This window comes from Mastigoproctus giganteus, chromosome 3 (assembly GCF_048544385.1).
Source record: "Mastigoproctus giganteus isolate SK-2022 chromosome 3, ASM4854438v1, whole genome shotgun sequence".
Lineage (NCBI taxonomy): Eukaryota > Metazoa > Arthropoda > Arachnida > Uropygi > Thelyphonidae > Mastigoproctus > Mastigoproctus giganteus.
The window spans coordinates 236,360,757-236,373,429 of NC_143577.1; the positions used below are offsets into that span (position 1 = coordinate 236,360,757).

A 12,673-nucleotide genomic window follows, 5' to 3' on the forward strand; every position below is an offset into this window, starting at 1 on the left:
ACTCCACACTGCACTGTCCAGCGATGTCGACTGGCTTCACTTCCTTGGTTTTTATGTGTTTCTTAACTAATAGCATAACCCCTCCCCCCTTCCTATCCTGTCTATCCTTTCTGTAGACGTACTCCCCAAATTGCAGTTCTGCATCCCTTATATCTGTGTGACACCACGTCTCTGATATCCCTATTCACAGGTTTCCTCAGCATTGCTTTATTGGATATAATAGAGTTACTAATGGCATAGCCAAATGATATAAGGAATTCCATGATCTCAGCTCTTTTTCCTCTTCTTAATTATAATTCTGCTGTTCTAGTGGCAGTAATTTGTATTATACTGATTAGCAGATGTGAAAATAGGGAATTGTTGAACTGATGACAGTCAAAATCTGAACTGTTGCATTCTAAACACACGCTCCATGTAACTTACATGCAGAATTTCTTTATAGTTGCTATGTATATCCACAAAGTTATATGTAATCATGAGTGTGTATTTGTCATAGATCATTCAGCCTGTCTGCACTTCATTCATATGCACGACCACCAAAGAGGCAAAAAGAGCAGATAGAAGAAAATTCTATTCCATACACCTCTTGGTCCACTTCTGGAGTAAGCACTAATGATGATGAACTTTTGCCTAAATCAAATACAGAAGACTGCTTTTATAAGTATGCCATATTTAATTTTAAATGAAATAGTCATTTAGTTAAAGCATTTTAATTTTAACTTATTTTAAAATTATTATTTTTATGTTGTCCAGCTGCATTATGCAGTGTGCTCACAATGGTATTTGAATATCAGTACTTTTGAAGGTATCAATGGATATTTATTAAGGAAATCAATAACTTGTGGGCACAAATTGTGTGTATTAAGACCAAAGTGGTAGTGGACTTAATTCTTAATGACATGTGATCTATCTGAGAATACCTTTTACCAGTTCATGTTTAGTAGGCAGCTGATATTTTAAGCCATTCATCTTTCAGAGCAGTTATTAATTGCCCATTCAAAGAAGAATGGGTTGGCTAGACCAATTTTACATCATATTTCTCAAACAAATTAAGTATCTATAAATGTAATGTGCCCATGCAGGATCTCTATCTGTGGAATTATAGTGATATAGGTAGCACAGAATTTTCCAAAATGTTAGTCTGAGATGGTGCCGTTGGGTTTTGGACACCAGTTTAAAACCCAATCTCAGTTCTAGAATTCCAAAATCTATAGTTCAGATAGTGCACCTTGGTAATTCTCTCCTGGTGCTCACTAAAAACTCTTGTCTTCACTACCTAACTTGAATAGTGTGTGGTGCAACTTGTTGCTTTGTGAGACTTCTTTATGTCATTCAAAAATGGTAGACATTCTAGTAGTGCTGCAGTTCTAGAGTAGAGCTGAGCTGCTCTAGAATTGTTTTTAGGTGGTGCAATGAAAATGCCATGTAGTGACATTTGGCCTTTCTTGGTATTGTGCTTTACCTTTGAATAGTAGTCCTATCTTTAAAGCCAAGGTTATGCAAACTCTCTGTTGATGATGGATGCTTCTATCCTTAACTTTGCACTGTTAGGTGTTTCTCTGATCCATGTTTTCTCTCTAAATACTCCATACGATCATTCAGATCTTGAAATAACTCATCACTGATATAACTGAAGTGATGATGGAAGATAAGATAACCCTCTGAGCCATTCTCCAAATGAAGTTGGAGGAATTGAACACTATTCTTGATTATTTTTCATTGCGTTAATTGCTAGGAAAATTTGTATTCAGAAATTAAGTCTGTTCACTTTTACTTTAATCCTGAAAAAACAAATACATATGGTTGATGCGTGCTCTTATTTGTCAGTTTCCAAAGTACCAATGTATGTTTTTAGCATCTAGCCAATGAGAAGTTCATAAAATGCACATGTATTTGTTTGTAAGGAGATGAACAGACTATGTGAAAACATTGATCATCATTTGATCTCAGGAATTGAAGCACTGTAAATTTCAAGGGTATTTGAACAAATGAGATTTATTACATTTGCAGTATGGAGATAGTATGCTTTCTCCCATACAAAATAATTAGCAGGAAAACAAATGGTTTTTGAAACAAAAATGAAATGAATTGATTTATGAACCGTCAGAAATTCTCTTTCAGAACTATCTTAATTGGATTTTATATCTGTTCTTTCTTATTGGATGTCATAGATCCACTAAATATTGAACAAAAAGTTTCACGGAATAGTAAATTGACTGCAAGTTGTGCTTTGAGGTGATGTGACTGTTGGTTAATTGTTACAAAACAAGTTTCTTGGCTGTTTCAACTCAGTTTAGTCAGTACAGAAGATGTGCCAAGTCAGTGTCATCTCAATATGACTACTCATGTTGAAGTCACCATTCATTGGGTCATGTAAGATCAGAGGAAGTGGTCAACTTGAGTTTTGATGGTATCAAAACTTGGCACAAACCAATACTAGCAGAGTAGGTGTATTATGATTCATGTCACACCTCTAAAGTTAGCCAATCTCTGCATACCCTCAAGCTGCATTTTGTTATAGTGATTGATCATGTGATGAGTCAGTGTGTGTATATGGACCAACAGGTGACATGGCCTTTTAAAATTACAATAATTTATTTTACGTCAGTTCACTACATAGAATTTTCCAGTGAATGACGTTATTATTAAGAGTAAGCTCAGAACCAACTCTCCCCTTGCACATTCAATGATGTGAGTCATTAGAGCTTTAATGTTTGACTGTACAATTATCCCCAGATCTTTAATATTCTCCACTATCCTGAGTGTAGTACCACACATTTGATAAATTACTCTGGGATTAATGCTACCCATATATATGAAGTACCTTGCGTCAATTTGCACAACAACATATGGAACAGACTTCCATCTGTTGTTGTAGAAATTGATTCTTCTTCTTCCAGTCACACATCTCCCTGAGGAGCTGTTGTGGCCACCAACAAATTTCTCCAACTGCATCGATCATGTGCTCTACGAGCGGCATAGGCCCCGGGTGCCAAGCGTTCCGTGGCCAAGCGATCTCAGTGCGTTTATCCAAGCGAAATATCTAAAGAGCTTTTGCCAATACATATTCTGTTTATTTCTGAATACTGTTTTCTTTATTTTATATTTCAGTAGCTCTTTTGTTCTACAAGAAGTAGGCAAAGGCCCAGATATTAAAGATCTGTAGGTAATTGTACAGTCAAACATTAAATTCTCTAGCAGTGCAGACATGCGTCAAGGACAGCCCATGGGATTTTGTCTATGATACATAGAAACTTTGATAGTAGGGATAAGGAGGTGATTACTCTTTTGTATAAGGTCATGGTTAGGCTGCATCTTGAGTACTGTATGCAGGTCTGAAGTTCTCACTATAGGAAGGAACATCCAGGAATGCCTGTGACAGCAACCACTCCAGAAATGTATCAAGCTGAGGAAACCCTTGTGCTCAATGACAGATGTTTAAAGATGTCCCAAATCTTTAGGTAATGTGGCATACCTGAGAGAACAGTTATAAACCATCCTCCATAAACATTTTGGGGATGACTGAGGTCAGTGCAAGGACATCTTTCTGTTTCTTTTTCCTTTATCACTAATACAACTAACAGCTGCTTGGTCACCTCGTGGGTCTGCTCCTGCCTCCCCGTGGCAAGGCCGGTAACCTGGGTGGTAAAGACAAACCCCCAGGGCCAAAAGGAGCCAATGTGGATTAAAATATTTATCCACCATTAGAGCCTTCAAGCTCAAGAACAGAAAATCATAATGAACATGACTCCAATTATGACTTAGGAAATAATACAAAGAGACAGAAGACTGATAGAATGGAGCAACCCTACCCATCATTTCTAATTTTCCACCCCCTCACTAGTCACTAGTCAGCTTATGAGCAAACTGTCTCCCTTTGTGATTCAAAAATATCTGGAAGGTATTACAGGATCTAAGTCTGTTAAGAGACTGCAATCAGGAGAACTATTAGTGGAAACTACTAACCACAGACATTCAGAGAAACTTTTACAACTTAGTAATTTTGCTGGCATTCCAGTAAAAATATCTCCTCACGCAACCCTAAATTCATCTAAGGGTGTCATATCCAGTTGGGATCTACTAAACGTCAGCGAGGAAGAAATAACCCAAGAGCTGCAGGGACAAAATGTAATTGATAATGACTAAAAAAGACAACCAACTTATACCTACCAGAAATATTATACTCACCTTCAATATCCCTAACTTACTTGCCTCTGTAAAAGCAGGTTATTTACTTTGCCGTTCGCCCATATATTCCCAACTGTTTAAGATGCTATAAATGCCGGCGCCTCCGTAGCTAGGTGGGCAGGAGCAGCAGTGCGTAGCACACACTTCTTGATTAGACCGGGGTTCGAGCCCATGACCACCAAATATGGAGGATGCGGAAAGGTCAGGGAATGACTACCATATATCCCCAGAGCAATATGGCCTTAGTTGCTAATGCTCCTAAAAACCAAATAACAAGCTATAAATGCCAAAAGTATGGCCATTCGCAAACTGTATGCAGAGGAGTTCCGGTCTGCCCCAATTGTGGGTCCTCAGAACACAATCAAATTGACTGTTTGGCTACAAAAATGACCTGCGCTAACTGCAAAGGTGACCACCCTGCATATTCCAAAACTTGTGAAAAATGGAAAACTGAGAAAAGAATAGTAAAATACAAGGTCGAGAATAAAGTCAGCTACCAGGAAGCAACTTGCACCTACTATAAACAAAAATGTAACCTATGCCAATGTAGTAAAAAAATATCAAACAGTCTCAACTCAAACAGATGTCATAGTTCCCACTAATAAATCAATTTCTAATTGGGCTAGGACTGTCCTCTCTGAGAAACAACCACGTGTACGTAAACAACAACCCAAAGTCTGAGACCAGGCAAATAATAATACTCCTCTGACAATACCAGCGACATCTCCTCCTCCAATGAGTGCTACTACATCCGTTATTACAAACTCAAAATGCAATGAAAAATACCCAGGACACAACCATGGATACAGAAGGCACATCTATACAGGAAGATCCAATTTTAGAAATTCATGCTGAAGAAGAAGAAATGTACACTGGTCCGCCAGTTTTTTTTTTTGATAAACTAAAATTAGAATGTCATAAGCCAGTTGCCTTAAAAAGCAGTTAGATACAGCTCCATCGATTAAACATAAATAATGCCTTGTATTTTACAATGGAACTGCAGAGGCTTTTGTTGCAACACAGATGATATCCAGGATCTAATTAACTGATATTTTCCAGTTGCCCTTTGTCTTCAAGAAAGTTACCTAACCTCGCAAATTTCTCCTTCAATAAAGAATTATTGTCTTTATCGAAGAGATCATAATACAGCAAATGCTGCCCATGGTGGTGTAGCAATCCTAATAAATTCACAGATCCCAACTAAGCATATCCCACTTCAAACTGAAATAGAAGCTGTTGCTGTTTGCATAATTCTTCATATTGCAATAACACTAGTCTCAATCTACTTACAGCCAAGGTGTCTCCGTAGCCTGCCAGGTGGGCAGGAGCAGTAGTGCGTAGCATATGCTTCTTGATTAGACCGGGGTTCAAGCCCGTGACCACCGAATACGGAGGATGCAGAAAGGTCAGGGAATGACCACTGCATATCCCTGGAGCAATATGGCCTTTGTTGCTAATGCTCCTAAAAAAAAAAAAAAAAAAAAAATCTTACAGCCAAACCATACTTACCGTTTAAAAGAACTTGAAGACCTCTTCATACAGATACCTCCATTCCTCTGTATATTAGGAAACTTTAATGGGCACCATCCTTTATGGGGTGATACTAAATTAGATAGATGGGATCGACTCGTTGAAAGCTTTTTAGAGGCACTAAACCTTGCAGTACTGAATACTGGTGCACACACTCACATTCAGCTCCCAACTGGACATACTTCAGCAACAGATCTCTCCATTTGTTCTCCAGTACTGGTCCTGGCCATAGAGTGGTAAGTTATAAATGACCCTATGGGCAGTGATCATTTCCCAATCGTATGCAAGGTATTGATAGCACAGACTCCTTTAACTAAACCCTGCAGAAAATGGAAATTTGGCAGAGCAAACTGGGCAAAATTTCAGTCATCAATCTCTTTCAATGAGAAAAAAATCTGTCTCCAGCCTATTGATGTGACAGATTACATCATGTCACATCTCTAAATGTGGCCAAAGATACAATACCATTATCAAATCCCCCGGGAAGCATTATAATTATTGGTGGAATGAGGAATGCACAAAAGCAAAAAATAAAGCTTGGAATTTGTTCTGGCAATATCCAATCACAGCCAATCTGATAAATTATAAGAAATTAAGGGCAAAACACGTTTCATACAAAGGCAAACCAAAAAAGAATCCTGGACCCGTTTAGCAACAATTAACAGAAACACTGATAGCAAAATAATTTGGAAAAAAATTAGACAGCTTTCTGGTAAGTTTCCAACCATACCTTCTTCAGTCCTCTCCTGGAACGGGTGAGATCTGTCAAGTCCCTTGGATATAGTGAATTCTTTGGAAAATACCTTTGCTGAAATATCAGCAGCATCAGCTTATACTACATCTTTCCAGCGAATTAAAAACAGTAGAGAACAGTATTCTATTTACTTTCAAACTGCCCTCATTCTTACATATAACAAACCTCTACAATATTCTGAACTTTTGCATGCCATTAAAACAGCTCATAATGGTGCCGCCGGACCAGATGGGATCTATTATGTTATGCTGCAACATCTCGATGACAAAGCTTTGCGCTTCCTCCTGGTCTCTTACAACCATATTTTTTTAGAAAATGTTTATCCAGCTTCTTGGCACCACTTTTTTGGAATTCCTGAAGCCTGGAAAAGATCCATCCAACCCCCATAGCTATAGACCAATATCTCTGTCAAGCTGCCTCAGCAAAATCCTTGAAAAAATTGTCCACAGTAGACTTGTCTGGATCATTGAGTCATTTTCCTTGGTTTATCTAATGAGCCATAGTTAACATGGCTTTCGATAAAACAGATCATGCTTTCATCTCATGATCATGGCTGAATTTGGCATTTGCAATGCCTTCGTTAAACACGAACATCTAGTAATGGTTTCTATAGATATAGAGAAGGCTTTTGACACCACCTGGCAGAATGCATACTTAGTGATCTTTATTCTCTCTCTCTCTCGGTCTATGGGGCAACCTTCCCATATTTGTTCAAAACTTTCTACACACTAGATTGTTTCAAGTAAGATACCAAAATGACCTCTACAACTTTCATTCAGGAAGAAGGTGTTCCTCAGGGATCAGTACTAAGTGCCACTCTTTTTCCTCTTAGAATCGATTCCATCACTAAACAGCTTCCAAACACAGTTGAGATGTACCTTTATGTGGATGGCCTTTCCATCTCCTGCCATTCCCAAAACATGAGATCTATTGAAAAGCAGCTTCAGATATCACTGAATAAAATACAATGGGCCAGCCTTAATGGCTATCGGCTCTCACAACAGAAAACAGTTGCTATCCATTTTTGTAGACAACTCAAACTTCATCTGGATCCTGAACTTCAAATTTCCAACGTCTCCATCCCAGTCACTACTAACATCAGATTTCTAGGATTAATCCTTGACAACAAATTAAATTTCTTAGACCATATTAAAAATGTACATACTTCCTGTTTAAAAAAGTTAAATATACTCAGAACTTTACCTGCCCCAACATGGGGTGCAGATCGCACCTCCCTGCTTCGGTTATACAGGGCATTAATCAGATCCCATCTCGATTATGGTGCCCGTGTCTATGATTCTGCCAGAGAAAGTGCTTTGCACTGGCTTGATCCAGTTCAGCACAGTGTAAATGCACTTGGGGGCTTTCAGAACATCACCAGCACATAGCCTCTACTTAGACGCTCATGAGCCCCTGTTAACGTCACGTAGGAAAACACTGCTACTGAAGGCAGAGCTGTGCCTTGCATCCAATTCAGTCATATCTATTCAATCCACCATTAGAAAACCTCTACAGAAATAAGCCTAGTATTGTAAAACCAGCTGGTCTTCGCCTTCTTGAACTGATGCAGGTTTGGCATGTTTCCATCCATTCTGTACAACAGGTAGCAACTTGTACTCAGCCACCATGGGTTCCACCTCCTATATCGACCTGTGACACTTACCTATGTCAATGGGGAAAGAATATTTTGCAAACATCAAATATCAGACAACTTCATGCAGTTCATACTCAAAGATATGATTTTTTACCAATATACACAGATGGCTCTAAATTAAATTCAAACATTGGAGCAGCTGTAGTGTTTCCAAATACAGTTGTATCAGCATCCCTTCCATCTGAATTCAGTATCTTTTCAGCGTTATGACTGAATTATTCGCAATTAAAAACTAGCTTTACAAAATCTCGCTTCTGACCAGTCTTTAAAATCAGTAATTTACACTGATTCCTTCAGCTCAGTCAAGGCATTGTGTAATTCCTCAGATAAAGTTCACTCTGTTATTAATGAAATTAGAAGATTATTACTGCAGATTGAAGAATGCCACCAACTAGTTACCTTCTGTTGGATACTAGCACATTCTGGTATTTTGGGCAATGAAGTGGCCGATAATGCTGCAAAAAATCCAACCACCTTACATTTAATCAATATCCCTGTTCCAGCATCAGACTATGCACTAATGATTAATGCTGCATGCCTATCAGAATGGGCAGCACTATGGCATTCTCAAATTAATAATAAATTCCTTCAGATTTAAACAGGATCTGAAAATCTGGCACTCTAGTGTCTGTGCATCAAGACAAGAAGAAGCAATCCTTTCAAGAGCAAGAATAGGTCATACTCATCTAACCCACCTTCATTTACTCACAGGAGATGATCCACCACAGTGTCCTCATTGTTATATAAATATGACTGTTAAACACATTCTACTTGACTTCCCCTATTATAAATAAGACAGAATTTCAACCCTGCAATCACTGGTTAACATTCATCAACCAGTAACTCTAGAGAATTTGATCGGTGACAAAGCCAATATTTCTGATTTTTTCCGTTTCCTCAAGCAAACTGGAATTTTTTAATCTTTTCTGATTAAGGACCTTACTGACTATACGAGACTTTCTAATTTACTTTTTATAATAAATGAATAGGCGCATTATAGCCAAGTAGCTTATGTGCCATGAAACCCCCATAACAACAACAACGAGCGGCATCACAAAGTGTCATGTCCAGAAGTTCACTGATCCCATTCTTCCACCTAGTTGCAGGTCTTCCTCTGCACCTCTTCCCCTCGGTTTTTCCTTCCATTATATTCTTCAACTCAACAGAAAGTTTTTCCTTTCTTACTATATGACCAAAAAACTTGTTTTCTTTTGTTGATGCTATGAAGAAGAATTTTAGGCCTGCCAATTTTATTTAATACCCACTCATTTGTTCTTTGATCCAAGTAAGAAATACGCTCTATTCTCCTGTAACGCCACATTTCAAATGCCTCAATTTTCTTCCTGTCAACTCTTTTTCAGATTTCATCCTTCACATCCATAAGTGGCAACTGGAAAAATTAATAAATCAATGATTCTCAGCTTCGTCTTTAGGGGCAGAACATGATCTCTCCATAATTTTATCAGATCAGCGACCAACGTTTTAGCAATTGCCTGTTGTCTCTTTACATCGTTTGAGTAATCACTATTTTTATTTATTCTTGACCCTAAGAAATTGATAGCCTTAAATAAATTTAAGGCTGAACTAAAACATTGAGTGACCAGATGGGTGAAATGAGAAGTTTTTTTTTTCTTTTTTCTTTTTGCTCTGGGATTACTGCTACCCATATGCAGTACTTTGCATCTATCAATGTTAAACTTTCAGATGCCATTTCTCAGTCCATCTGCCTAACTTTTCTAGATCCTTTTGCAGTAGCACATTGTCATTAACCACCCTGCCAACCTTTGTATTATCTGCAAACTTGGACATTAAGCTTGCTATGCCTTCAGTGTTATTGATAAATATAGAAAACAACAATGGGTCCAACACAGAACCTTGAGGAACTCCACTAATAACATTAGTCCATGAAGAGCAATGTCCATCAATTACCACTCTGTTTTCTCCCACTCAACCAACCCTTTATCCATTGCAGCAACTTGCATTTAATGTCACACTACTCCAGTTTGTACTGTCTTATGTGCAACAGTATCAAAAGCTTTCTGAAATCCAAGATATGATATCAAAATTATTTTTTTCATCCAGTTCTTTTTTGACCACATTGTAGTATCCAATCAAATTGGTCAGACAAGATTTCCCATTAACAAACCCATGCTGTGTCAACTATAACTGCAGCCTTGTCTAAATGATCCTGCATTGCTCCATTAACCAGTGACTTCATTATTTTCCCTGGAATAATAGGATACACAATGCTCTTAATGTTTGCATTATATCCCTCTACATCCACTTAACTTCTTCTTACACTTAACCATCCCTTTATGCATAGCAATAACTTTCCCTTAATGTTTCATTGCTCTAGTTTGTATAGCAGGGTTTTATGTGCAACAGTATCAAAAAGCCTTCCTGAAATTCAAGTATATGTCAGAATTATTTTTTGCATCCAGCTGCTTAGTCACTGCGTCATAGTAATGTATCAGATTTGTTAGACAAGACTGCCCCTTAACAAATCCATGCTGGGATTGCAGCATAATTGCATTCCTGTCTAGATGGTGCTGCATTACTTCTTTAACCAGTGATTCCATTATTATTTTCTCTGGAGCAAACGTACGCTAACAGGTCTGTAATTACTCGCGTTGCCTTTTCATCCCCACTTTATGAACTGGGGATACATTTGCACCTCTCCAGTCCATAGGGAACTCACCTGAATCCAAGGATGTTCTCATAATTATGGCTAAGGGTTTGCTTAACTCCTTTGCTGCCTCCCTTAATATAAGTGGATAGATTCTATCCACTCCCGTGTGCCTTTTTTATGTCCATCTTAATTTCTCCTCCACTTCCCATTCAGTTATCACAAAGTCATTTAGCTCCTCATTAGAGTTTGATAAACTGCTGGCATCACCTTCCCTAAAGAATTCCTTGTGTGTGAATGTACCTATTCAGTTTGTCTGCAACCTGAGCAGGGTCATCAAGTAGACGAATGTGATTCAAATCCTTTCTTCTGCTGTTAATATAAGCATAGAAGTCTTTGCTGTTTTTCTTTGCATTCTTTGCTAGAGACTTCTCATAATCTGCCTTAGCTTGCCTAACCTCCTTAGTGACTTGATTACAGACTAATTTATATCTACCATGGGCTTCTTTTTTCACCATGTAAGTTATATGCGTTCCATGCACTTTTCTATTGTGTCACATGGCTCAGTAGGTCATCTGACATCCATTTTGGTTTAAGCCTTGAACAGTATTTCTTCGTTGGTATGAAAAACCTAGCTTCTTAGATTACATCCCATTTAGAATTTGCTGTTGGTAACATCAGTTGGTTGCACTGCACAGAATTTAAAAGCTGTCTGAGACCACTGTAGTCACCCTTACGAAATCGAAAGCTTTACCCTTGACAGTTATGTTTTTAATTAAATTCCACACTGTGATCGCTCCTCCACCCAGTGGTCTTTTATCTGTAGATTCTTAATGCATGAAGAATCACCCTGAATATCAGATCAAGAGTACTGCTCCCTCCTGTTGCCTCTCTAATATGCTATAGAAAACAAGCATCCAAGAAATCCATAAGTCTTTCTAATGTGTGAGTAATCAACCCACAAATTCCAGTCAACATCTGGAAAGTTAAATTCCCCATTATGAAACATTCTGATTTGCTGGCCCACTCTCCCTCTATAACTGTTTGTTATACTCATCAGAGTTATTCGGCCTATTACACACTACTACTCTCAATTTTGCTTTCCCCAGGCTTATACAAAGGGTACTAGGAAAGTTTTGCAATATGACGCAACAATGAATCACAGGAAGTTGCTTGTTGCTGCATGTTGAGACATGTTCATACGTGCATAGTAGCTGCCGCGCCAAGTCGATGGGCTCAGTTATTCATTAGTAGTGAGAGTGTAAAGTGCTTGCGATGGCATCGTGGTCACGAAATGAGATAAGGACAGTTTTGCGGTATAATTTCGTGCGTGGTTTAACCATAGACCAATGCTTAGAAGAAATGACTCTTGCACTAGATGATGATTGTCCACATCGTACAACGATATTCAGGTGGTATAGAGAATTCCAAAGGGGAAATTTCACTCTGGAGGATTCTGAGAGGCCAGGAAGGCCACGAACGTCAGTTACGGAGGAAAACGTTACTGCTGTGAGGAAAATGCTTGACGAAAACAGGCGATTGACCTACCAACAGATAGAGGATACTTTGGGCCTAAATGCACCAGCAATTCGTTCGATTCTGCAAGATCATTTGCACGTGAAGAAACTTTGTTCTCTCTGGGTGCCGCATCAACTGACTGAAGAGCAGATGACACGACGTGTGACTTGGTGCCGGGAGATGTTAAAAAAGTTTGATAAGGGACAATCTCGGTATGTGAACAACATCGTGACAGGTGACGAGACTTAGCTGTACTATTACGATCTGCCGACCAAAGCTCAAAACAAAGTTTGGGTCTTTGATGATGACGACACACCCGTAATTGTCAGAAAATCCCGATCTGTAAAGAAGAAAATGATAGCTGTATTTTACAAATCGAGTGGAATTGTGGAACGTGTCGTTT

The 12,673-nt window shown here is 38.5% G+C and overlaps 1 protein-coding gene across 3 annotated transcripts in view; it reads left to right on the plus strand.

Annotated features, from left to right (window-relative positions):
* LOC150088904 (HMG box-containing protein 1-like) overlaps positions 1 to 12,673 on the plus strand; it is a 118,733-nt gene that overhangs the window by 67,814 nt on the left and 38,246 nt on the right. For 2 of the 3 annotated variants that reach the window (XM_090370949.1, XM_090370950.1), the window contains exon 3: positions 497 to 661. The exons of the other annotated variant lie outside the window; for it this stretch is intronic. In XM_090370949.1, coding sequence (XP_090227075.1) covers positions 497 to 661 — 165 coding nt within the window. The remainder of the gene's footprint in view (positions 1 to 496; positions 662 to 12,673) is intronic. 3 annotated transcript variants of the gene reach the window in all.